Consider the following 24,060-nt stretch of genomic DNA (forward strand, 5'->3'; position numbering starts at 1 on the left):
TCTGTAACCCGAGGTATGACTGTATCTACAAAGTTTTGGGTCATGTTGTGAGATTGTGAGATTGAAAACCCAGCACTGGAAATGCAGTTGATTGCACAGTAAACAGGAGTGTGAGCACAGATTTTGTCTCCAATTGGCTCTGACCCTGTCAGTTCCTGCCTAGTTGTTAGGGCGGCTGAACAAAAGCATCACCCACCCACCCTAGAATGAACATTTGAGCCACTCCCCTGAAATTTCCCCACCGTTTCTCCAATACGAAGGCCATCTCAAAGAGATGGGCTTTGTGGTTCTTCTGAAAGCCGCTCAGTCTTTGGGCTTGGGAAATCATAGGCCAAACTGCATATTATGATAAGCACACTTTCTTTTTTAAAAGAAGCGTGCTTAGCATTGGCCACCTGATAGTTCTGGAAAAAACCAGCCAGCGGGGGGGGGGGGGCAATCCAGAAGAAAACAACAGTGCAAGAAGGAGGCAATGTTAACTCTTTCCTTCTAACACTTTCCCCCACAGATCTCTCCTCCCCCCCCACCTCCAATTTGCTATTTGCTCTCAAAGATACTGCTTGTTTCAGAGAGAAAGGAAGAGCAGACTTTTCAATGGAATAATTTTGTGGAGATGTGTGTTTTGCTCCCAAACTGGGTTGAGCCAATGTGCAGTTGCTGCTTCTGAAAGAAAACAAACAAACACTGAAGTGTTCAGTGCTTTGTACGGTTTTAAATAAAATAAAATAAAGGACATGCTTAACGTAAAGCATAAAGGTAAAGGGACCCCTGACCATTAGGTCCATTCGTGACTGACTCTGGGGTTGCGGCACTCATCTCGCTTTACTGGCTGAGGGAGCCGGCGTCCAGCTTCCAGGTCATGTGGCCAGTGTGACTAAGCCGCTTCTGGCGAACCAGAGCAGCGCACGGAAACGCCGTTTACCTTCCCGCCGGAGTGGTACCTATTTATCTACTTGCACTTTGACGTGCTTTTGAACTGCTAGGTTGGCAGGAGCAGGGACTGAGCAACGGGAGCTCACCCCGGCGCGGGGATTCGAACCGCCGACCTTCTGATCAGCAAGTCCTAGGCTCTGTGGTTTAACCCACAGCGTCACCCGCGTCCTTAAAGCATAAAGCATAAAGCATAGTGCAGCCCTAAAGACTGCGGCGTTTCCATGTACTTCTTTTCATCGTTTCCTTTTCCAACAGCTGGAACGAGAACTGGTGGAACTGCAGGCCTCTGGCAAGATACAGGCGAGCAAAGCTATTTCGAGCCAAAACTTAGGCTGCGAAAAATCCGACGAGGAAGCTGAGAGTCCGGATGAGGCCTCAGAGGAATCAAGCCTTGAGCAGTGGTTTCTGCATAAACTGGAGGCCCTCAAAAGAAGAGTGAATTTCTGGAGCAAAAAGCTAGAGGAGTACGTGCGTTTCAGGAAATGTTCAAGGGCTATTTGAGTAGGCTTTGGATTTGGAGGTCTTGTGCTCACTGCCCACACCTGGGGTGAAATGCACGGTGGGGTTTCTCTTCCTCCTTAATCCTCCCTCAGCTCCTCCTTCACTTTTCTTGCCTCTTATGAAATGGCTCCAAGCATTATGCAAATCTGCGTGTCATCTAAAAACACAACTAACCACCGAGCATTAAAAACTTTCCTATACAGGGCTGCCTTCAGATGTCTTCAAAAAGTCAGATAGTTGTTTATTTCCTTGACATCTGATGGGAGGGCGTTCCACAGGGTGGGTGCCACTACCGAGAAGGCCCTCTGCCTGGTTCCCTGCAACTTCGCTTCTCACAATGAGGGAACCGCCAGAAGGCCCTCGGAGCTGGACCTCAGTGTACTGGGCTGGATGATGTGGGTGGAGACGCTCCTTCAGGTTGTTGTTGTTTAGTTGTGTCCGACTCTTCGTGACTCCATGTACCAGAGCACGCCAGGCACTCCTGTTTTCCACTGTCTCCCGCAGTTTGGTCAAACTCATGCTGGTAGCTTTGAGAACAGTGTCCAACCATCTCGTCCTCTGTCGTCCCCTTCTCCTTGTGCCCTCCATCTTTCCCAGCATCAGGGTCTTTTACAGGGAGTCTTCTCTTCTCATGAGGTGGCCAAAGTATTGGAGCCTCAACTTCAGGATCTGTCCTTCATTGAGCCCTCAGGGCTGATTTCCTTCAGAATGGATAGGTTTGATCTTCTTGCAGTCCATGGGACTCTTTAAGAGTCTCCTCCAGCACCATAATTCAAAAGCTCCTTCAGGTATACAGGGCCAAAGTCATTTAGGGCTTTAAAGGTCAGCACCAACACTTTGAATGGTTCTCAGAAATTTACCAGGAGCCAATGTAGATCTTTTAGGACCAGCTGGTATTTATTGTGGTCCTTCCAACCAAGACAGATCCTGCTCTTTTTGTTGCAGAGTTGAAGCCGTGTATCAGGGAGAAGTCAAGAAGAAGAAGAAAGCCAGTAGTTTGGCTGTGCAGTTTTTGCTGACTGAACTGGAAACAGTGGGAAACACCCGTTTTGAAGAGGGCTCCCCCAGCGATGCCTGGTACAGCTGTTTTGAGATACTGTATTTTGAAACCTTGATATATATTTTTGAAAGGTTAATTCTTACACCTCTTCATATTTCCACAGAAGTCTCTAAGTACACACAGAGAAGATAAAGTAATTTAAACATCTAGAAACACTCAAAAACAATTCTGTTCCAGATGGGAGGAATAGACAGAATGAACCACAAAGCCCACATTCTTAATTCGTTCATTTTTATTTCTGTTTGTGAAATGGCTTCCTACAAAGCTTCTTAAAACGACAATCAGAAATCTGTAAAAATAAATTAAGATACATCAAAATGCAGCACAATTACAGCATATCACAAAACAACACATAATTCAGTCATCAAAACCATTCACTAATCTGTCTCAATCTGTTCCAACGTTAATTTGCAATTTCATTCAGTATTTTCTCTTCCGTTGCAATTGGCTTATTGTGCACAAGTCTTTCTTTTGTTTTGCTATCCATTGACATACAAACTGACATTTTTAAAAAATTGTATTACAGTGCACAATTGATGCACATACCTCAGCCGTCAACAGCCTCAAAGTCCTCTGTTTTCTTAAACACAGGTTTAATTCCTGCTATGAATTGATTCTATCCCGATTTTGCGCCTTGGACTTCAAAACCCATGGCATCACAGGAGTGAAAGTGAATCGCGTCATTCGGGTGCACAACCGGATTCTGAGGCTGAAATTTGAAGAGAAGTTTCAACACTTTCTGGACAAAGAAGATTTAAATGAGTTCTTGTAAGTGCGTTTTCTTTTAATTACAGATGAGTAAGACAGCAGGATAGCAAATTCTGGCCAAAGGTGAGGTACCCTTGTTATAACCAGAGTTTTAAAACCGGAGTTCAAAGTTGGTCTGCATCCTTTGGCTACAGAGAAACCTGGTTAGCAGGGAAAGGAGTAAGCAGCCCTGCATGCAAATTTCCTGCTCAAAAGAGTCCCTTGTCAAAACTGTTTTTCTTTATAAACACCCACAGTGTTTTGCTTTTATTATTTTTATTATTACAGATTTTCTTGATTTACAAAAGTGTGTGCAATGTCTCTCTCTCGTGTTTTTTCCCCCTGTAACATTTTTACAAATCAGTTTCATTTGTTGAGACATTAGGAAGAAAAGGAGGAAAGAGTGGCGATGTTTCTATTTTACTTAATATTTGTGGGGTTTTGTGTCAGCGTTGCTTGTGCAGGTTCTTTGCTGTTCACTTGTGTTCCTTTGGTGGTGAGAGAGGTTGGGGTTGGCCTAGGGTGTGGTTATTCATTTGTCGTTGGCTGTTGTGGTCTTTGTTTTCATGTGTGAGTGGGGTGGATGAACACCCACAGTGTTAATGCTTTGTCACATGTCGGGTTTCAACAAACCACGGTACTCCCACAAGATGAGTAGTGTTTTGCAGCCACTATCGGCCATGGTAATTTAGCTGGCAGCATCTCCAGCTTCAGATGCAATAAACCTTTGAGTACCAGAAGCTGGGGACAAACAAGGGAGAGGGTAGGTAAAGTTAAAGGTAAAGTAACCTGGATGGTCAAAGGCGACTATGGGGTTGCGGCACTCATCTCACTTCTCAAGCCAAGGAAGCCAGCATCTGTCAGCAGACAGCTTTTCTGGGTCATGTGGCCAGCATGACTAAGCCGCTGCTGGCGCAACAAGACACCGTGAAGGAAACCAGAGCACATGGAAACGCCGTTTACCTTCCCGCCACAGCGGTACCTATTTATCTACTTGCACTGGTGTGCTTTTGAACTGCTAGGTTGGCAGGAGCTGGGACAGAGCAATGGGAGCTCACCCCATCACAGGGTCTGGAACCGCCGACCTTCCGATCAGCAAGAGGCTCAGTGGTTTAGACCACAGCTGGAGACAGGAGAGTGGGGGAGGTTGTCTCATGAGCAGGCGCTTTAGCAGCAAGCTCCACATCTCATGCCTCTTTGCCCCTCTCTTTTAAAACTTTGTTTTCAAAAAGTATGTTGGTTGCAAGTGCAATGCTGCTGGGACACTATCCACCTTCTTTGTTAATTTCCCGAAAGCATTCATTTTATATGCAAATCATATGCAAACTTGTGTGGTGTGCCCGGTACCCCGAGACATTTAACGCCCCTGAGCAGTCTTGCGCCCAGTACTAGAGGTGTTCTCCCCCCCCTCTTATTCCCACCTTCCCAATCTAGAAACTACAGGAAGATGCTGGAATATCTCTTCTATGTATCTCCCCCAGACGTTCCCTTGAAGAAACAGCAGTTGGTTCAAATCCTAGAGGACGGCTTCCAGGAAGTAAAAAAGGTAACCGGAAGTTTATTTTATTTTTTATTTTTTGAAATAGTTTTTATTTGATTTTACAAGTATATAACAGCAGCAGCAACAACAACTTATTATTTATTCCTCGCCCATTCACATCCACGTTTACAGATTCCTCCGAATCTCTGGACTTCCCACCTCCCCTCCATGTGTCCTTTTAATTAAACCTTTTCTGCTGCATCTTTCCCAGTAATCTATATTTTATATAACATCACTGTCTCCATAGTGCTTGCTACATTACAAGTGTGTCAGGGAACTGCCATCGGAGCCAAGAGTGGAGGTAAGGCTTCCCGACCATGCAGGAGAAGGGACCAGTAGAGGGAGAGAGAACACTCCCTTTGGGGAAGGTAATCAGCGTGACACCGGGGAGGAAGGGGATCAGGGAAGGACTTCGGAGAGAGGGCTCCAAGACTCTTCCACAGAGACCAGCGGGGAGAGTCCAGGACCTCTGCTGGCTACGCCTACTCTGCGCAGAAAGCTTCCGCGCAGGGAGGCTAGGCGGAGACTGGGCGTCAAGGAATTTTTATGTTGGAAGAAGTTCAGGAAACGCCCACTGACGGATTCTGCCAGCGACTGACACAGCCATGGAGAAAGGGCTGTCCAGCCAGGGAAAGGTTTAGCCAGGCAACGTTGCCTAGAACTTCAGCATCCTTTACGCACGAGCAACCCAATTCCCATTACAAAGTGTTATGGCAATCCTGCTAAGGTTGGCATCTGCTTACAGTGGTCTCCAAGATAAATTATAGTTCTTTCCCCATTCTTTATTAAAGTTTGGTCTTCTTGGTAACCGGAAGTTTAAATGGAGGCCTCTTGTGTGTCTCTGGCTTCAGAGCGTTTGGTCTGAATTAGCATCTTCATCTTCAGAAAAGTTCTGTAGTACAGCCTTCTACAGACTGTACCACTTCATCGTGCGAAGGAGCCTTAGGATTGAAGTCTACTTTTTATTTCTTAGGAAAAAAAGAAACAAAATGCCTCCACTCAGTGGTGGAGCTTCATGCTCCGGCACCGGGGGGCGGAGAGCAGGCAGGGTGGGGCTGGCTGGTGCATGTCCTGGGGGCATGGCACTCAGTGTGGGCAGGGGGGCAGCCACAATGGCACCCCACTGGTATTGCGCTGCCGGGGGCGGTGCGCTCCCTCTGCACTCCTCTTCCTCTGCCAGTGCCTCCACTGAAGTCAACGCTGGCCTACTCAGGAGGCGAGGTGAGGTGGTTGCCCCAGGCAGCAGATCCAGCCTCCTTTGCCGCCAATCACTGCCAGTGTGTCTGTCTCCTTCACTCTCGGACGCCCCCTGACACTCCTGCCTCCTCTATAGCTGGTTCAAGCGAAGGCAGCAGCCGTGACAGGGGTCTGGCGTTTTCTGTCTCGTCTGAAGTGGCGAAGTGTCCTGGGCTGGCCCAGCCTGATGTTCTCATTTTCTAGAGTGCTGTTAGTACTTGTACTGTATTTGTAGAAAATGCATTTTATAAAGAATAAATTGTACCGGGGGGAAAGAAAACCTATGCAATGGAATGGAGTGTAACAGCTGCAAAATCTTGGGACTCCAGTTTAAGGTCACAGTAACGCTGAATCATTGCCTTTGTTAACTCCCTTTTAAAAGTGAGCACGTCTGTGTCTTAGTTAGTGGTAGGAAGGTTGGGACTTGCCATTGTTTTTCCGACTGTGGAGACTCCAAGAACCCGCCACCCAGAGGAGTTGGAGAGGACAGACAAGCTACAATTTATGGATTGCTTCAGTGGAGTTTTAGAAGCAAGAAGACCCTCTTTTGGGCTCAAGAGAGTGAAATGCATTGCACCGGACTTAGTACATATGTATGATACTGCTGGATCATAAAGAAGGCTGATCGCCGAAGAATTGATGCTTTTGGATTATGGTGCTGGAGGAGACTCTTGAGAGTCCCATGGACTGCAAGAAGATCCAACCTCTCCATACTGAAGGAAATCAGCCCTGAGTGCTCACTGGAAGGACAGATCCTGAAGCTGAGGCTCCAATACTTTGGCCACCTTATGAGAAGAGAAAACTCCCTGGTAAAGACCCTCATGTTGGGAAAGATGGAGGGCACAAGGAGAAGGGGATGACAGAGGACGAGATGGTTGGACAGTGTTCTCGAAGCTACCAGCATGAGTCTGACCAAACTGTGGGAGGCAGTGGAAGACAGGAGTGCCTGGCGTGCTCTGGTCCATGGGGTCACGAAGAGTCGGACACGACTAAACAGCTAAACAACAACAACGATACTGCTTGCAATAGTTGCCATCCCGCAAGCAAAGAGTTGTCTTCAAAGTCTTGAGTACGGAGTCTACTTCATCTTCTTCAAGGGTGAAACTGCTTCGTCACTCTGCATGACTCAGAAAAATAGCCAACAGAGATAAGGGAGAGCTGAGCTGGAAATGTTTTGCTTAGCATGGCAGCTTTCCATGGGAAGGAAGGGGTTTGTTGGGAGAGCATTTAAGGGTCACTCTGATCTGCCTACTCAGGCTTGCTTTGTTGCTCTTTGCAGTCTGGAAGCGAAGGAGGCGTCCAGCTCTCCAACAGTCTCAGTATCTGCGAATGTCCAAGAATTGAATATTTGCAAAAGCAAGCCAGAAGCAAGGGGGACTCCGAGGATACATTCAGGCGTGGTAAATATAGAGAGGTTGCTCTAAGCACCCATGAATAATTTTTAGAGCCCTCGTCACATAAAAAAAGCCTTTTCAGCTGGAAAAGCCGCAGAGGCCTTGCAATAAATGCAGCGGGTTGTGACGAGAGGGACAGAGCCTTGGGTGCTAGCGGGGTGGTCCAGCAAGATGTGAAGTTTTAAGGCCATGCTTTCTGCTAGTGGAAGTGGGGGTGTTCGCAATAATAATAATAAAGGTAAAGGTACCCCTGCCCGTACGGGCCAGTCGTGTCCGACTCTAGGGTTGCGTGCTCATCTCGCTCTAGAGGCCGTGAGCCGGCGCCGTCCGAAGACACTTCTGGGTCACGTGGCCATTGTGACGAAGCTGCAGCTGGCGAGCCAGCACCAGCGCAGCACATGGAAACACCGTTTACCTTCCCGCTTTAAAGCGGTCCCTATTTATCTACTTGCACTTAGGGGTGCTTTCGAATTGCTAGGTAGGCAGGGGCTGGGACCGAAAGACGGGAGCTCACCCCGCCGTGGGGATTCAAACCGCCGACCATATGATCGGCAAGTCCTAGGCGCTGAGGTTTTACCCACAGCGCCACCCGCGTCCCTAATAATAATAATAATAATAATAATAATAATAATAATAATAATAATTTATTTATACCCTGCCCTTCCCGGTTCAGAAAACTAGGCTCAGGGCAGCTAACAACAAATTTAAAATACTTAATTGATGCAACAAAAAACAGCATAAAACGTGAATAACCATAAATTCAAAAATCAATTTAGGGGGGAAATGCATCCAATAAACATTAGATAATAACCAGGGCTAGCTGGCTAAATTAGTCCTTTTTGGGCCAGCGAGAAGACCAGGGGAGAATTAGCTGTGGGATCCGAGAGCGGGTAATCTTCATAAAAAGGGGAGGGGGGAAGGAAGGGGAATAAAAGATCAGGCTAAGTTCAGATTGAAAACCAGGTGGAATAGCTCTGTCTTACAGGCCCTGCGGAAGGAAGTTAAATCCTGCAGGGCCCTGGTCTCATGGGACAGAGCATTCCACCAGGTCGGAGCCATCACTGAGAAGGCCCTGGCCCTGGTGGAGGATAGTCTGACTTCCTTAGGGCCCTGACCTCTATGATTATTCATGGACCTTAAGGTCGTCTGCGGGGCAGACCAGTCGTACATGAGACCGGAAGCCAAATAATATTGCTGTGACAAGGTGAGGAACTGTCAGGGAGGAAAGCAGCTTGCACTGGAGACAAAGAAGAAATTCAGTCTGGGGGTTTTTATGCAGACCTGTAGCTCAGCTGGTTAGAGCATGGTGCTGATCATGCCCAAGGTTGCAGGTTCGATCCCTGTATGGGGCAGCTGCATAGTCCTGCACTGCAGGGGGTTGGCCTAGATGATCGTCAAGAGACCCAACTTCTGCGATTCTATGATTATACCAGATTCACCCTTCTCATACCAATGCTTCAAAATCTGTTTCAAAATCCATACATCCATCAAAGGCTGCTATGCAGTTTTCCAACGAATGAATGCAAAAATGGTTATATTATTTATTTGACGCGGGTGGCGCTGTGAGTTAAACCACAGAGCCTAGGACTTGCCGATCAGAAGGTCGGCGGTTCGAATCCCCGCAGCGGGGTGAGCTCCCGTCGCACGGTCCCTGCTGCTGCCAACCTAGCAGTTCGAAAGCACCTCAAAGTGCAAGTAGATAAATAGGTACCGCTCCGGCGGGAAGGTAAACGGCGTTTCCGTGCACTGCTCTGGTTCGCCAGGAGTGGCTTAGTCATGCTGGCCACATGACCCGGAAGCTGTACGCCGGCTCCCTTGGCCAGTTAAGCGAGATGAGCGCCACAACCCCAGAGTTGGTCACGACTGGACCTAATGGTCAGGGGTCCCTTTACCTTTTATATTTAGTTAGTTAGTTAGCTATTTATATAAGCCATTTTTAATTCCTCTTGTTCAGCTGAAAAGGCTTTCAGAGTGGTGGGCAAATCACTTATTTATTTTTAACGTACACCAAAAATACACACGCTAGTGAGAACAACATGCAAAAATGTGTTCTGCAAGGGCGGAAATTCGGCATTTTGTAGGACAGCGAGTCGGGGCGCCTCCAAAGGAAAATATTGACACCCACTTCACCTCTGTTTGGATGGCACCCAGGGGAATGACCTCTGATGATGTCCTTAATGAGTGGGCAGATCCGGGAAAAATTGGTCACTCATTCTGTTTGCGGCTTGATTAATTTTGCTTCCGTCGTTTGGGACTCTCCTCTGGGGTTTTGATGCCTTGTGTTCTTGTAAGTGAGACGTTCTCTTCTCTTCTCCTTTCTCAGGGAAACTCATCGTTGCAAAAGTCTTCCTTGGACACAGCGCCCCAGCTCACGACGGAGAGCCAATCGTCCAGGCCAGCTATCCCAACATCAATTCCGTCTACAGGTCTGGCAAGTCCTCCCAGAACAACCCCTGTAGTACAGACAGCAGTGGGGCTGTGGACCAGCAAGAGAAACCCAAGTGTAAGTTAGTGTCTCCAACTGGAGTTGGTCATATCATACTCCTGGGATTTCATTGGGGAAATTTGATCCTGGGATTATTATTATTTTTAAAAATGTAACAGTACCCAATTTGTTGTTTAGTCGTTTAGTCGTGTCCGACTCTTCGTGACCCCATGGACCAGAGCACGCCAGGCACTCCTGTCTTCCACTGTCTCCCGCAGTTTGGTCAGACTCATGCTGTCCCACCATCTCGTCCTCTGTCGTCCCATTCTCCTTGTGCCCTCCATCTTTCCCAGCATCAGAGTCTTTTCCAGGGAGTCTTCTCTTCTCATGAGGTGGCCAAAGTATTGGAGCCTCAGCTTCAGGATCTGTCCTTCCAGTGAGCACTCAGGGCTGATTTCCTTCAGAATGGAGAGGTTTGATCTTCTTGCAGTCCATGGGACTCTCAAGAGTCTCCTCCAATACCATAATTCAAAAGCATCAATTCTTCGGCGATCAGCCTTCTTTATGGTCCAGCTCTCACTTCCATACATCACTACTGGGAAAACCATAGCTTTAACTATACGGACCTTTGTTGGCAAGGTGATGTCTCGGGTCCTCATATGGAATCGACAATATATAACCACCTAGGTGTGATGTACCCCAACAACCAAACATAAATGAAAGGACAATGCACAGTGGTACAAGTAAGGAGATCATAGGATTAAGGGACCCTCAGGGGTCATCAAGCCCAACCCACTGCAATGCAGGAATCTCAACCAAACCATCCAGGGCAGATAGCTACCCAATCTCTATTTTAAAACCTCCAAGGTGTGGGATGTGAAACACAAGAGCAGTCAAGTACAACATTCCTAGAGTGAACATGTTTACACATGGGGAAGAATGTTTGCCCAGCCAGCAGGTAAACTTCCTGTTTCCTTCTGAGTTGGGACAGACTTCCTCTGCATGTGACTAGAGGTGGGCGTGGCCTCACCTGTGCAGGTAACAACAAAAGCACTGGGCAGGGCAGCCATCTCTCTTTTTTTCACCACATGCATCGAAGAAGCAACATCTGCTTAGCCAAAGATGCCCTCTTGGCTTCCAGCCAAGAGAGGACAAAGGGACTGTCTTCTTAAGGGATAGTTTCCAAGTGTATGTTACTTTTCTAAGCTAAGTCTGCCTTCTGGGATCCTATTTGTGAACAGAATGATATGTGAGTAAACTCTTTTTATACTTTTGTAGAAGACTGTGTCATGTCTGATCTTTTATGAGGGAATAAGGGGAAAATAACAGAACAGTTTTTATAGAGGCTTTAGCAAGCCTGAGCAAACGCATCCGCTGCAAGTTTAAAAAGGGGGGTGTTATTCTGCTAAATTGTGGAACTTGTTAACACAAGTTGGAAAAGGATATAATCAGACAATATATCCTCTCCTGCATCCCTGAACATTCCCACACAAGGAAGGAGAATCCACACCTCCAGAAGGAGTCCTTTCCACTGGCGAACAGCTCTTACTGTCAGAAAGTTATTCCTTTCTTATAACTTGAATCCATTGGTTTGGATCCTACCCTCCAGAGCAGGAGAAAACAAGCTTGCTTCCTCTTCCATAGGGCTGCCCTTGAGACATTTGAAGATGGCTGTCGTATCTCCTCTTAGCCTCCTCTTTTTCAGGCTAAACATACCCAGCTCCTTCAACCATTCCTCATCAGGCTTGGTTTCCAGACCATGGATCATCTTGGCTGCCGTCCTCTGCACACGTTCCAGCTTGTCAACATCCTTCTTAAATTGGGATTCCCTGAATTGGACACAGTGTTCTAGGTGTGGTCTGACCAAGGCAGAATAGAGTGTTGCTATGACTTCCTGGGACGCGGGTGGCGCTGTGGATAAAACCTCAGTGCCTAGGACTTGCTGATCGCAAGGTTGGCAGTTTGAATCCCCGCGGCGGGGTGAGCTCCCGTCGTTCGGTCCCAGTTCCTGCCCACCTAGCAGTTCGAAAGCACCCCTAAGTGCAAGTAGATAAATAGGTACCGCTTTATAGCGGGAAGGTAAACGGTGTTTCCGTGTGTGGCGCTGGTGCTGGCTCGCCAGATGCCGCTTAGTCACGCTGGCCACGTGACCCGGAAGTGTCTCCGGACAGCGCTGGCCCTAGGCCTCTTAAGCGAGATGAGCACGCAACCCTAAAGTCGGATACGACTGGCCCGTATGGGCAGGGGTACCTTTACCTTTACCTTTTATGACTTCCCTTGATCTGGACACTAGACTTCCATGGATGCAGCCTAGAATAGCATTAGCTTTTTTGCTGCTGCATCACACTGTTGACTCATGTTAAGCTTGTGGTCCTTTTTGCATGTACTACCAGTAAACCAGGTGTGTGGTAATCTGTCAGAGGTTATGTAGCTGAGATTCTTGCATTGCTGGGGTTGGACCAGATGACTCTTTGTGTCCCTTCCCACTCTACAATTCTGTGATTCGCAGTTGCAGAACGACCAGCTATAGATGTGTTTTGGCCATTCAGTCTGTTTCAGATACGTCCCAATTAGTTCTAAGTCATTTGGAAAGCTTCTGTAAGCTATTTGGACACCCACCCACACCCCGCAAAAAATGGAAGTCTCCATTTGTCCGAGGACTCCGGTGCAGAGGGTGAGAGAGTGCCTAGAAAAAGCTCAGGAGAGAGCAGATATTTCCACTCACCCACTGCTACCGGATGGGACGTGGGTGGCGCTGTAGGTTAAACCACAGAGCCTAGGACTTGCCGATCAGAAGGTTGGCGGTTTGAATCCCCGCGATGGGGTGAGCTCCCATTGCTCGGTCCCTGCTTCTGCCAACCTAGCAGTTCGAAAGCACACCAAAAAGTGCAAGTAGATAAATAGGTACCGCTCCGGCAGGAAGGTAAACGGCGTTTCCGTGCGCTGCTCTGGTTCGCCAGAAGCGGCTTAGTCATGCTGGCCACATGACCCGGAAGCTGTACGCCAGCTCCCTCGGCCAATAAAGCGAAATGAGCGCCGCAACCCCAGAGTCGGTCACGGCTGGACCTAATGGTCAGGGGTCCCTTTATCTTTACCTCTGCCTTTACTGCTACCGGAAGAAAATAGCAAGGCAGCGAGTAGCCACTAGAGGGAGATCCAGCCTCACACATGAAGCCTCTGCATTTATTTGAAACCTTTGCATTCTTTTTCTGCTTTGGGGTGCTCCAAAAGCCGTGATCTGCCTAGTATAGAGAAAGCGGGAAGATGGAAGTAAGCGCCACATCTGTGCTTGGGATGGGTGGCTCACAGCGATGGTGGCGACGTTCTGCCTCCGCTGTCGGAGGAGATATACCTCTGAATATGAGCCACAGGGAATCCCAAGTGGGGCAAAAGGGCTGTTGTGCCTGGGCTTCCCTTGCACGCTTCCCATGGGCATTTGGCTGGTGAATATTACAATAAGGTTACCAGATTTTTGTCAATGAATCCAGTGACACTTTTCAACTTCAGTAGGAATGATAGGATTTTGTCAGGGGACTGATTTGTAAATCCGGGGACCGTCCCCGGGGAAACTGGGATGTCTGGTAACCATATTTAGAACAAATTGCTGCACTAGATGGGCCTTTGTCCTGTTCCAGCAGAGCTCTTGTGACAAGCGCTGACCCTCCTGGGGCAGCCTGGATAGCTGGATTGCCTAGAGCATGGTGCTGATGATGCCAAGGTTGCAGGTTCGATCCCCACACGGGGCAGCTGTATATTCCTGTATTGCAGGGGGTTGGACTGGACTCTACGATTCTATTTTTCTCAAAAGCATACGTGGTATGGGGTGTGGGGGGTGTTAAGGGAGGGTTAGTACCTCTGGTGGGAGACATGTTGTATAGTTTTTCCATCTTTGTTTTTTTTTTTTAAAAAAAAGATATTTATTAAAGTTTCCAATTTTTTACAAACAAAAAGAAAAAACAAAACATGAAAAAATTAAAAACACATAAATTCCACAACTTATTTTCTTGTAACTTGTGACTGTATGGGACTGGCAGAAATGACTAGCAGAATCCGTGACCAGGGAGAAGAGTCGGCAGAAGAAGACTGGAAAAAATTTAAGGACTATCTACAAAAATACTATAAAATTAAGGAATGTTGAATGATGCTGGATTGAAATTAAGTGGTTTCAAGCTGTAACTATGATAAAATGACTTTCTTTTTGTAAGCAAGAATTTAAAGATACAATAATTTAAGATGTTGAGATAAGGATTTGCTGTATAAACAATTTAAACTGGGTATACAAGAAGGGGAGGTACGAGGAGGTCGGGGAAATAAGTTAGTTTTTCCATCTTTGGTCCCCCCCCCCCGCACTCAGATCTCACCTGTGGCTCCCAGAAGCTGTCAGCTTCGACTTCTCTTAAATCCTCAGTGAGTTAGGGGTTTCCCCTGCATGCAAAGACAGGCTGCGATGGGCAATGGGAAAACTGGCCTCCTCCACAGTGGCTCCCCGTTTGTGGGGTGCTCTCCCCAGGGAGACTCGCCTGGCACCTTCATTATACACCTTTAGGTGCCAGGCGCAAACGTTCCTCTTCAATGAGGCCTTTGGCTGATTAACGCTCTACAGCCTTTTAAAATGTTTCTGTGGTACGGGAGGTGAGTGGGTTATTGTTTTTGCTGCTTTGTTTTTAACCAGATGTAACCAGCTGTGTTCTTAATAAATAGGGTTTCTGCACATGCTTTGCAGGGGCAAATAGGGTCTGTCCACCCAGGAAGGCAGCTGGTCCTAAACCTCTGCTGTTGTGTGGGGCAGAGGTCTATTGATGGCTGCTGGCTATGGTGGAGCTGGAGGCAGCTGGAAACCACAGGGGAGTATTGCTCCTGTGCTCAGGAACTTTGCTTGTGGGTTTCCTATGGGCACCTGTTGGCCACTGTGAGATGAGGATGCCGGACCATTGGCCTGATCCTGCGGGCTCTCCTTCTTTCCTCTCTTTCTTATTTTCCTTCTGGAAATGTCTCCTGTTCTTACAATTTCAAAACTTCAGTAACCGTTATCCGGAGGGGTGGGGAATCCGTAAGAGAACCCGCCATTCCTGTTCTTGCCTTTCAGCTTCAGAGGTCTGCTCTTCCCTGGACTACAAGAACTGCGACTGCAACCTGCGACAGTGCGAGTGGTTTGTGTTCGATCACGACCTGGTTCTGCCCGAGTACATCGTAGAGTTTGAGTACATCACGTTGGTACGCGCTTCCTGCTCCCTACCAATGCGTTCAGCGCGGAGGGGCTAGGGTAGAGATCCCCTTTGCAAATGTGCCTGGGCTTGCCAATCGGAAGTTGGCGGTTCGAATCTCCGCGACAGGGCGAGCTCCCGTTGCCCTGTCCCAGCTCCTGCCAACCTAGCAGTTCAAAAGCACACCAGTGCAAGTAGATAAATGGGTACCACTGCGGCGGGAAGGGAAATGGCATTTCCGTGCACTCTGACTTCCATCACGGTGTCCCGTTGCATCAGAGGCAGTTTAGTCCTGCTGGCCACATGACCCGGAAAGCTGTCTGTGGACAAACACCGGCTCCCTCGGCCTGAAGCGAGATGAGTGCCACACCACATAGTCGCCTTTGACTGGACTTAATTGCCCAGGGGTCCTTTACCATTTTTACCTTTTAGTTACAGAGTTATCATGCATCCTGAGGAGCTGCTGCCATTTAGTCAGGGCCGGCCCATTCATGAGGCAAGGTGACTTGGCTGCCTCAGGCGCTGGCATCTACGGGGCAGCAGATCTGTCCCACAAGGAATGCATTGCTTGCTGTTGCCTCTGCTGCCTCTGCTGCTGCCACAGTGGCAATGCCCAGCTGTGGTACAGGCTCGACAGCTTGCCCCTGCAGTTAAAGGGGCCACACGATGGAAATGTACGCCACGCCACAGTAAGAGCTGTTTGGCCGTGGAACAGGCTCCTTCAGAAGGTGGTAGACTCTTCTCCCTTGGAGGTTGTTAAGCAGAGGTTGGATGGCCATCTGTCAGGGATGCTTGAGTCGAGATTCCTGCATTGCAGGGGGTTGGACTAGATGATCACTGGGGGTACCTTCCAAGTCTACGAAACTGAAATGGACAGATATTGTCCTGGTAGGACCCTGGCAGGGACACATGCCCAACTGGCATGTTCCCTCCTGGTCGATCGTTCGGGAGCTTCATAAGCTTTCTTCTGCCCGAACATCACAGCAACCGATGCCAACTGACACTGGCACACTTAGGGATCCGCAGAGTTTGCGCATCAACAGACCTCAGCAACTCAGCATTATGGCTAATCTACTTTATTTACATATAAACACACACAGAGCACCGCAACATGGCTCCCCCTCTCTCTAGCATTAGACAGCAAAGAGAAAAAGAACGAAAGGACAATAGTCCCACTTCACGGAACACAGTAACACAAACATCCTGTCTCCGTCACTTCCCACTCTGTGGAGGCAAAACACATACCGTCATGTGAAAGACAAAAATTCCATGACTGCAGTCACGGAGCAGGAATTCTAACGGATGGCACACACTCATTGCACCACCTATGCATGGCTACATCTTTCTCAATTAGCAAGCTCTGCCTTTAATTAAAGGGGCTCACCCCCACTTCAGCGATTGGACCCCAAGCTAATTAGCAAAGGGTCAAATCCAGTGAGGAGCAGATCCAGGCACTTTTTCTGTATTTTTTGGTCCTCCTAAGTCAGGAGCTGGGAGCCTTTGGCCCTCCAGATGTTGGATGATGAAAGCTATAGTCCAACGATGCCTGGAGAATCACAGGCTTCCCCCCCCACCCCCCATGCTGAGTGTTGCACCGAAGCATCTTTATGACTCTCGCTTAGCTTGTTTATATATCTGTTTAGTTAAACAAAGGAAACGCAGCAACAAGCTGTGGCAAAAAGAGAACGCTGTGGGTCTTCTGCCTAGGTCAAAGTGGAGCCTCTGTTCTCGTCGCTCAGCAATGTGACCGGGGAGGAAGGAAGGAGAAACTCGGCGGGATTTGTGCTTTCTCGGGATTTGCAACGCGACGACGAAGTTCTAAGCATGAAGCCTATCATTAAGCCCAAGCCCAAAATCGTTTGCCTGGATGAAAAGACGGTGCTGGCAGTAGCCAAGGCCAATATCTACAGTCAGATAATGGTGAGCAGGTTCTGTTACACGGTGTTCTTGCATAATCGAAGCGACACGGTGCTGTTTCCAAAGGAGACTGCAAACTCTTCCCATTCCCTGAAGTTGGGGGGACTTGTTTTTTTTGCCTTGCCACACCACTTATCGTATTTTCCGCTCTATAAGACGTACCTAACCATAAGACGCACCTAGTTTTAGAGGAGAACAAGAAAAAAAGTATTCTCTCCCTCTCTGCGCAGCGCCTCTCCAGCAAAGCGGTCAGAACAGCAAGAGGGATCTCTGCGTAGCGAAAGCAGCGATCCTCCTTTCTGTTCTGGCTTCTGGGATAGCCATGCCAAGCCTCTTCAGGGCAGGGGGCATGTTCCTCCCGTTGCCCTGAAGAGGCTTGGTGCGGCTATCCCAGAAGCCAGAACGGCAAGAGGGATCGCTGCTTTCGCTGCGCAACGATCCCTCTTGCCGTTCTGGCTTCTGGGATAGCTGTGCAGCCTGCATTCGCCCCATAAGACACACACACATTTCCCCTTACTTTTTAGGAGGGAAAAAGTGCGTCTTATAGAGTGAAAAATACGGTGTATATACCTTGTAAGCTTATAAATTTGTATGTATGTGTCTCTTTTTTTTTTTACACGAGTGTGTCTGAACCATTGTTGTTATTTGCACGTCTTTATTTTTTTTACCTTGTGCACTTCTAATTTTATACTGGGTACAAAATTCTTTCGCCCCCTTCAATAAGGAATAAGAACAATAAATTAAAAAACCACCACAGTCTCCTTGCACCTCTCTAGACAGGTCGGGATTTCACAGGTGCATGGTGGTAGGGAGTCAGATTGAAGAACCACACCTGGCAGTGGAGGTGGAAGGAGAAGAGAGCATGTAGCTTCATCATCTTTTAATGTACAGTGGCGCCCCGCAAGACGAATGCCTTGCAAGACGGAAAACTCGCTAGACGAAAGAGTTTTCCATTTTGGAGGTGCTTCGCAAAACGAATCTCCTATGGGCTTGCTTCACAAGACGACAATGTCTTGGGAGTTCCTGCGGGTTTTTTCCCCTTCCCCCCTTTTTCTAAGCCGCTAAGCAGCTTATCAGCTGATCCGATCAGCAGATAAGCCGCTAAAAGCCACTAATAGCACTAATCCGCTAATCTGTCAATGGGCTTGCTTCGCAAGACGAAAAAACCGCTAGACGAAGAGAAACACAGAACGGATTCTTTTCGTCTTGCGAGGCACCACTGTATATCTCACATTTCCTCAAACAAGCAAGTGTGGTTCTCCGTGCCCCCCCCCAAGCCTCCATTTTATCCTCAACATCCCTGGGAGGTACGTTACGCCAAGACATAGGGACTAGCCATGGTCATCCAGCGTGCTTAGTGGGGATATGAACTCCTAGCCTTCCACTCTAGCCACTGGGCCACACTGCCTCTCCATTGCAATGGGGAAGAGGGGAGAGTTTTTCCAGCAAGGCTTTTAGGGCCAGATGTGACTAAACATGGAACTGTCCCAATTATATTGAAAAGGGGCAGAGCTTGGGTTTTTTCTTTTTCTTTTTTTAAGAAAGCAAAAGGACCAATGCAGAAGCCCAACCCCATAATAAAATTTTCAGTCCCAATCTGATACCCTCCAGATGTTGTTGTGGCTCCGTGGCAGGGTAGCAGCCGCCTTGCATGCAGACGAACGTTCAATCCCCTCTTCTCTTTCAACGCAGATTCTGAATCTGCATGGAAACAGGCTTAGCAAACTCCGAGACGTCTCCAAGCTCACCGGGCTTCGCAAACTCATCATTAGTTTTAACGAATTCACCTGTTTAGATGACGTTTACCACTTGGTAAGAGTAACGCCGCTATATTTTTTCTCATTAGAGTGGGTACGTTCGTAAAAATCAAATTTAAGGTTGAATTTAAGGCACAAAGTGGAAAAAGCCCTGAAGTGAAGGGAGTTTTTCATGGGGAAATGCACGTCTTTGGACATCATTAGGAAGAACTTCCTGACAGTAAGAGCTGTTCAACAGTGGAATTTGCTGCCCAGGAGTGTGGTGGAGTCTCCTACTTTGGAGGTCTTTAAGCAGAGGCTTGACAACCATATGTCAGGAGTGCTCTGATGGTGTTTCCTGCTTGGCAGGGGGTTGGACTCCATGGCCCTTGTGGTCTCTTCCAACTCTAGGATTCTATGATTCTATGATCATTGGATATAATATTTATCTGCTTAAAACCTTTGATGTGACTTCATAGATCATAGAATTGAAGAGCTGGAAGGGACCCCCAAGGGATATCTAGAACTCCGGAGCAGAACTCCGACGTATGGTTAGCAGAGTAAAAGCTTAAGCCTTTTGCAGGATTCCCAAGAAATAGACCAGAGGCAATTACGGTAATATTTCATCCAGCAAAGCTTTACTGCTACTGAAGGCAAATGAGCACAATGGTCACAAATCCAGTACAATCAGGATTGGCCCTGTCCATAAAAAATCCAGTTGCAGCAGACTTAACTTAAATCTGGAATAACTTATAATAAGTCTAAACCTTAACACTAAGCATGCTATGTACAAAACACCACACCAAAAGGAAAAGAAAGTGAAAGGCTCCTCCTGGCATTATTATAGTCTCCATGACCTTGACAAAGGAGATGACAGAACCAGTTTAAGCCAGCTGTACTCAGCTTCTCGGAAGGAATAACCCAAACATCATGAACCTTCTGCTTGCTTCTTTCACACAGAGAAGCTTCCAGAACCCTCTTGAATTGAGTAGAATAGGAAAGATCTCTACACATCAGGTCAATACTTTCTGCATCAAGAAATGCAAACTGACAGACAGTTCCACTGTCAAACCACCTAATACAGTCGTAATACCATGCCGATTGTTCTGCAAACAAATTCGTTTCTTAGCTGCTTGCTTTTCAAGTCATCCTCGCACTTCTTACTTCCGCTGCAGCCGAACCTGGAATATTTTGACGCCAGCCATAACCACGTGATCACCCTGGAGGGCATCAGAGGCCTAAACAAACTGAAGTATTTGGACTTGAGCTGGAACCAGCTGAAGAAGGCCGGGGAAGAAATTGGCGTCTTACGGAAACATACCCCCATGGTGCTCAGTCTCGATATTCGTCATAACCCCTGGCATAAGGTAGATCTCCTCCTGAACTTGTAAAGAAACAAAAAAACCCCCCACAAAACTGGGGTCTTTTTTTTTTACTTCAGTACTGCCTTTTAAGTAAGCCCCATTAGCACTGGTCTTTGTTAACACTACTAGGACAATTCCCTGTTTCTGCTGTGTGCTGTTATAGGATGGCAGCGATGGGGAGCCTCTGGCCTGCAGATGTTGCCAGAAGTTTCCCACATCCTGCAGCTACTTCTGTGTTGGATATGATGTTGTTGTGGAAGCTACTTTCCCCTCCTGCCTCTCCACCCCCATCGTTCTGCCCAGACACTGAGGTCCAGCGCTGAGGGCCTTCTGGCAGTTCCCTCACTGTGAAAAGCCAAGTTACAGGGAACCAGGCAGAGGGCCTTCTCGGTAGTGGCACCCGCCCTGTGGAACGCCCTCCCGTCAGATGTCAAAGAGAGGAACAACTACCAGACTTTTAGAAGACATCTGAAGGCAGCCCTGTTTAGGGAAGATTTTAATGTTTGATGCATTACTGTATTTTCATATTCTGTTGGAAGCTGCCCAGAGTGGCTGGGGAAACCCAGCCAGATGGGCGGGGTATAAATAAATAATAATTTTTTATTATTATTATTATTATTATTATTATTATTATTATTATTATTATTATTGTAGTGCATTAGAGAAGGCCGTGCTGAATTTCATTTGCTGTTCCTTTCATTTGCTGTCCATTCAGTTGCCTCGTTTATACGTTAAGATTAGGAGAAACTTTATTTGTATTAGCCAACGGGCATAGCAAAATGAAACAAGCAATATATACAAATAAAAAGACAGCAATGGGTAAAAAGGGCAATCAAATGACCAAGATTATCGTTCAGATAGTGGCCCTTAATCTCATTGCACCCTCAGTCGTTTATACGTTGCTTTCCCAATAAGATGGGCCAAAGAGAGGATTAAACAGCAAAACATAAATAAGAACTAATAAAAGAACTAAAAGCAATATAGCCATAAGGCAGGACTAACTGGTAGCTTCTCAATAAAATGCAAACGGCGTCGCATATTTCCTCCATCCCTACGCCTTGGTAAACACAAATGTTCTTAAGCTGCCCATGGAAGGTGACCAATGCCAGGGCCTGGGATAACTTGCACTTTGGGGCAGGAGCCACCACCTGCGGGAATGTTGAGGCAAGCAGGAGAGGATACATTGATTAAATATTATCCCTCCTCACTCACGCTAGCGAGCAAGCAGCAGAGCACGTTCCCTTGCAGATTGCTGGAAGCAAGTTGATGGATTCATTAGAATCGTTGAAATTAAGCAATCCAATCTGGCTTGTCCAGTCTGGCTTGTTCCATGTCAGTTTCCCCTTTTATTTCCCTCTTAAGATAATAACACGGCAGTCTTCTTTAAAAGCAAGAGTAAAGTTTGCTTACATTCAGTTCAGCAGTGCTCTGAAGAAAGGCTTTATCTTGTGGTTACAGTTACGTTTGTAGAGAAAAGAAGTCTCAGCTGGGCTTCAGACTTTCTTCCTTGTGGCTTCCATCCTCTGTAAGGATGTGCCTTGTGGTGGCTAAGAGCCAGAAGAGGTGGTCCAAGAGTGTGCTGGTCCCGGGGGGGTTATCGTGCGGCATGGTCCGAGTCCAGTCCGAGGTTGAGGGTGTGGTATGGGGGCTGTCCGTCAAGGCTGAAGCTGGGTCCAAGGCAGGGAGTCGGGTGAGGTCAGGAACTCTGGCAGAAGAGCAGGACAGGGTGCTGGCAGGAACAGGTTGCCAACAATGTTGCTCCCACAACCTGGAACTGGGCTGGCTGGCTTTTATCTCCTCTGAGGCATAGGGCGGCCCCGGTCCACAGGTGACTCGCCTCTCCTGGCCTGGAGGTGAGCACTCCTCCTGCGGGAAATTAGTTCCCTCTGCCTCTCTGCCCTGAGCCTCTGCAGCTCAGGAGAGGCTGGAGGGTCACCGGACCCAGAGGCAACCTCAGCTTCCCCTGACGGGGCTGAGAGTGGAGCACCTGCAGGCAATGGGTCCTCCATCATCTCCGGAGCCAGAGCAGACTCAGCCTGAGGATCCGGCACAGGTGAGGACCCTTCAGGCTCATGCCCCAGCCCCAGCTCAGCCGGTCCTGGAGGCGGGGACTCCTGTGCAGGCTGGGATTCCTCAGGTTCAGCCTCTGAATCCGATTCCCAGGCCATCACATAGAGAGAAGCTTGAAAGGCGAAAATGGAAAAAGGGGAGATGGCGGCATGGCTAGCCCTTTTACAGAGTCAACTAGGGTCATGCCCATCTACCTGGTCAAACACAAGGAGAGGTGGCTCCAGAACAGGTATGACAGGAAGTCCTCCCTGGCTGGAGCCACATTCCCCTGTGTGTCCACTCTAGGCAACAGGAAAATGTTGTACAGTGGTGCCCCGCAAGACGAATGCCTCGCAAGACGGAAAACTCGCTAGACGAAAGAGTTTTCCGTTTTGGAGGTGCTTCGCAAAACAAATTTCCTATGGGCTTGCTTCGCAAGACGACAATGTCTTGCGAGTTCCTGCGGGGTTTTTTTCCCCCTCCCCCCTTTTTTCTAAGCCGCTAAGCCACTTATCAGCTGATCCGATCAGCAGATAAGCCGCTAAAAGCCTCTAATAGCGCTAATCCGCTAATCCGTCAATGGGCTTGCTTCGCAAGACGAAAAAACCGCTAGACGAAGAGAATCACAGAACGGATTCTTTTCGTCTTGCGAGGCACCACTGTACTTGACTGCTTCAGTGAAGATACATCCCACACCACTGAATGCTTCCGTCCAAGGTCATCCCACTCTTGTTTTTCTCTCCTCCCCCCCCCAGCCAGCCTCCGTACGCTTGAGTGTGATTGGCCAGCTGAGGGCTCTGACCCACCTCGATGGACTTCTGATCACTGAGGATGAGGCGGCAGCTGCCATCCAGTTCATGGCAGACTCGAAAATCACGCAGGTTAGGCAGCCCGGGTTCGTTTGCTCCTTTAAGGCAGCGGCAAGGAAGAGTTCTCGGTCCGAGTGGGGCACCTCCTCATGGGCAAAGCTTTGGAGGGAGGGGAGAAAGGTGTAGTGGGGGGCAGCCCTGTCTTTAGCATATGCGCCGCCGGGGGTGCAAAGATCTGCCCAGCAACCCAAAATTTCACGTGCACGGCGCTGTTGTGAATGACAGGTGCTGCCGTTGTGAATGACAGGCGCAGCCGCTGGCACGGCACATGTGAGGTAAATGAGTGCACAAAGTCGAAAGTCCTTTAGTGAAACGGTAGGTATACATTTCGGTAATACCTAGGTATATATGTATTTTGTTTTTCTAGCTTCATCAAAATTATTCATTATTTCATAACAGGTAGATAGTTAAGAGCTTAGGCGGCTTCAGCGGCGGGCGCCTGGCACCCCCCCAGAATTTGGTGCCCAGGTAACCCACACCCCTTGCACCCCCAGGTAAAGACGGCCCTGAGTGGGGTAGCAGAACTGGAAATAATGCCGATATAGTACATGGGTAGATGAGTCGAAGAAGCCCGGGACACAAATTTTCAAGGCCCTCTAGCGGCTAGGGCGGCTCATTTGCCAGGATTTAGCGTTAAGTCTGGAAGTGTCTATTCAGTTCTGACCAGACTTTGTTTTGTGGGCATTCCCAAGAGGGAATGCGCGAAGGATATGCAGCAGGAGATCCATTTGGGTCCTGTACGTATGTCCACCAAGATTTCCACAACCACCCCATACTCTGAGCTGCAGACCCATAGACTGCAGGAACAGCTTTTTGTTTTAGAAGGTCCATAAACAGAGCGGGGGAGAAGTCAGAACAATGGTCAGTTTGGTTGGGTTGGGAAGCCTCCGCGTGCTATTGGACCCCATCTCCCATCAGTCCCAGCCAGCATGGGCCAATAGTGAGGGATGATGGGAATTGCAGTCCAGTGACAGCTAGGAGAGCCACCCTCAAGGTAGGCAGAGTTGGTTTTCTGTTAAGATGATGGTCTCTCCAGCAGTGAGTTTCTTCATCCATCTTGCAAGCTTTTTAGAAAGTGGAAAGTA

At 48.1% G+C, this 24,060-nt stretch overlaps 1 protein-coding gene across 3 annotated transcripts in view; it reads left to right on the forward strand.

Moving 5' to 3' along the window:
• Window positions 1-24,060, forward strand: part of LRRC9 (leucine rich repeat containing 9) — a 72,627-nt gene that overhangs the window by 14,749 nt on the left and 33,818 nt on the right. For all 3 annotated transcript variants that reach the window (XM_082216571.1, XM_082216569.1, XM_082216570.1), the window contains 11 exons: window positions 1,189-1,397; window positions 2,380-2,511; window positions 3,086-3,262; window positions 4,676-4,787; window positions 7,297-7,417; window positions 9,735-9,914; window positions 14,923-15,050; window positions 16,748-16,960; window positions 18,650-18,769; window positions 19,869-20,060; window positions 22,862-22,987. In XM_082216571.1, the coding sequence (XP_082072697.1) occupies window positions 1,189-1,397; window positions 2,380-2,511; window positions 3,086-3,262; window positions 4,676-4,787; window positions 7,297-7,417; window positions 9,735-9,914; window positions 14,923-15,050; window positions 16,748-16,960; window positions 18,650-18,769; window positions 19,869-20,060; window positions 22,862-22,987 (1,710 nt within the window). The remainder of the gene's footprint in view (window positions 1-1,188; window positions 1,398-2,379; window positions 2,512-3,085; window positions 3,263-4,675; window positions 4,788-7,296; window positions 7,418-9,734; window positions 9,915-14,922; window positions 15,051-16,747; window positions 16,961-18,649; window positions 18,770-19,868; window positions 20,061-22,861; window positions 22,988-24,060) is intronic.

The sequence above is a fragment of the Podarcis vaucheri genome, assembly GCF_965113315.1.
Source record: "Podarcis vaucheri genome assembly, chromosome: 1".
Taxonomy (NCBI): domain Eukaryota; kingdom Metazoa; phylum Chordata; class Lepidosauria; order Squamata; family Lacertidae; genus Podarcis; species Podarcis vaucheri.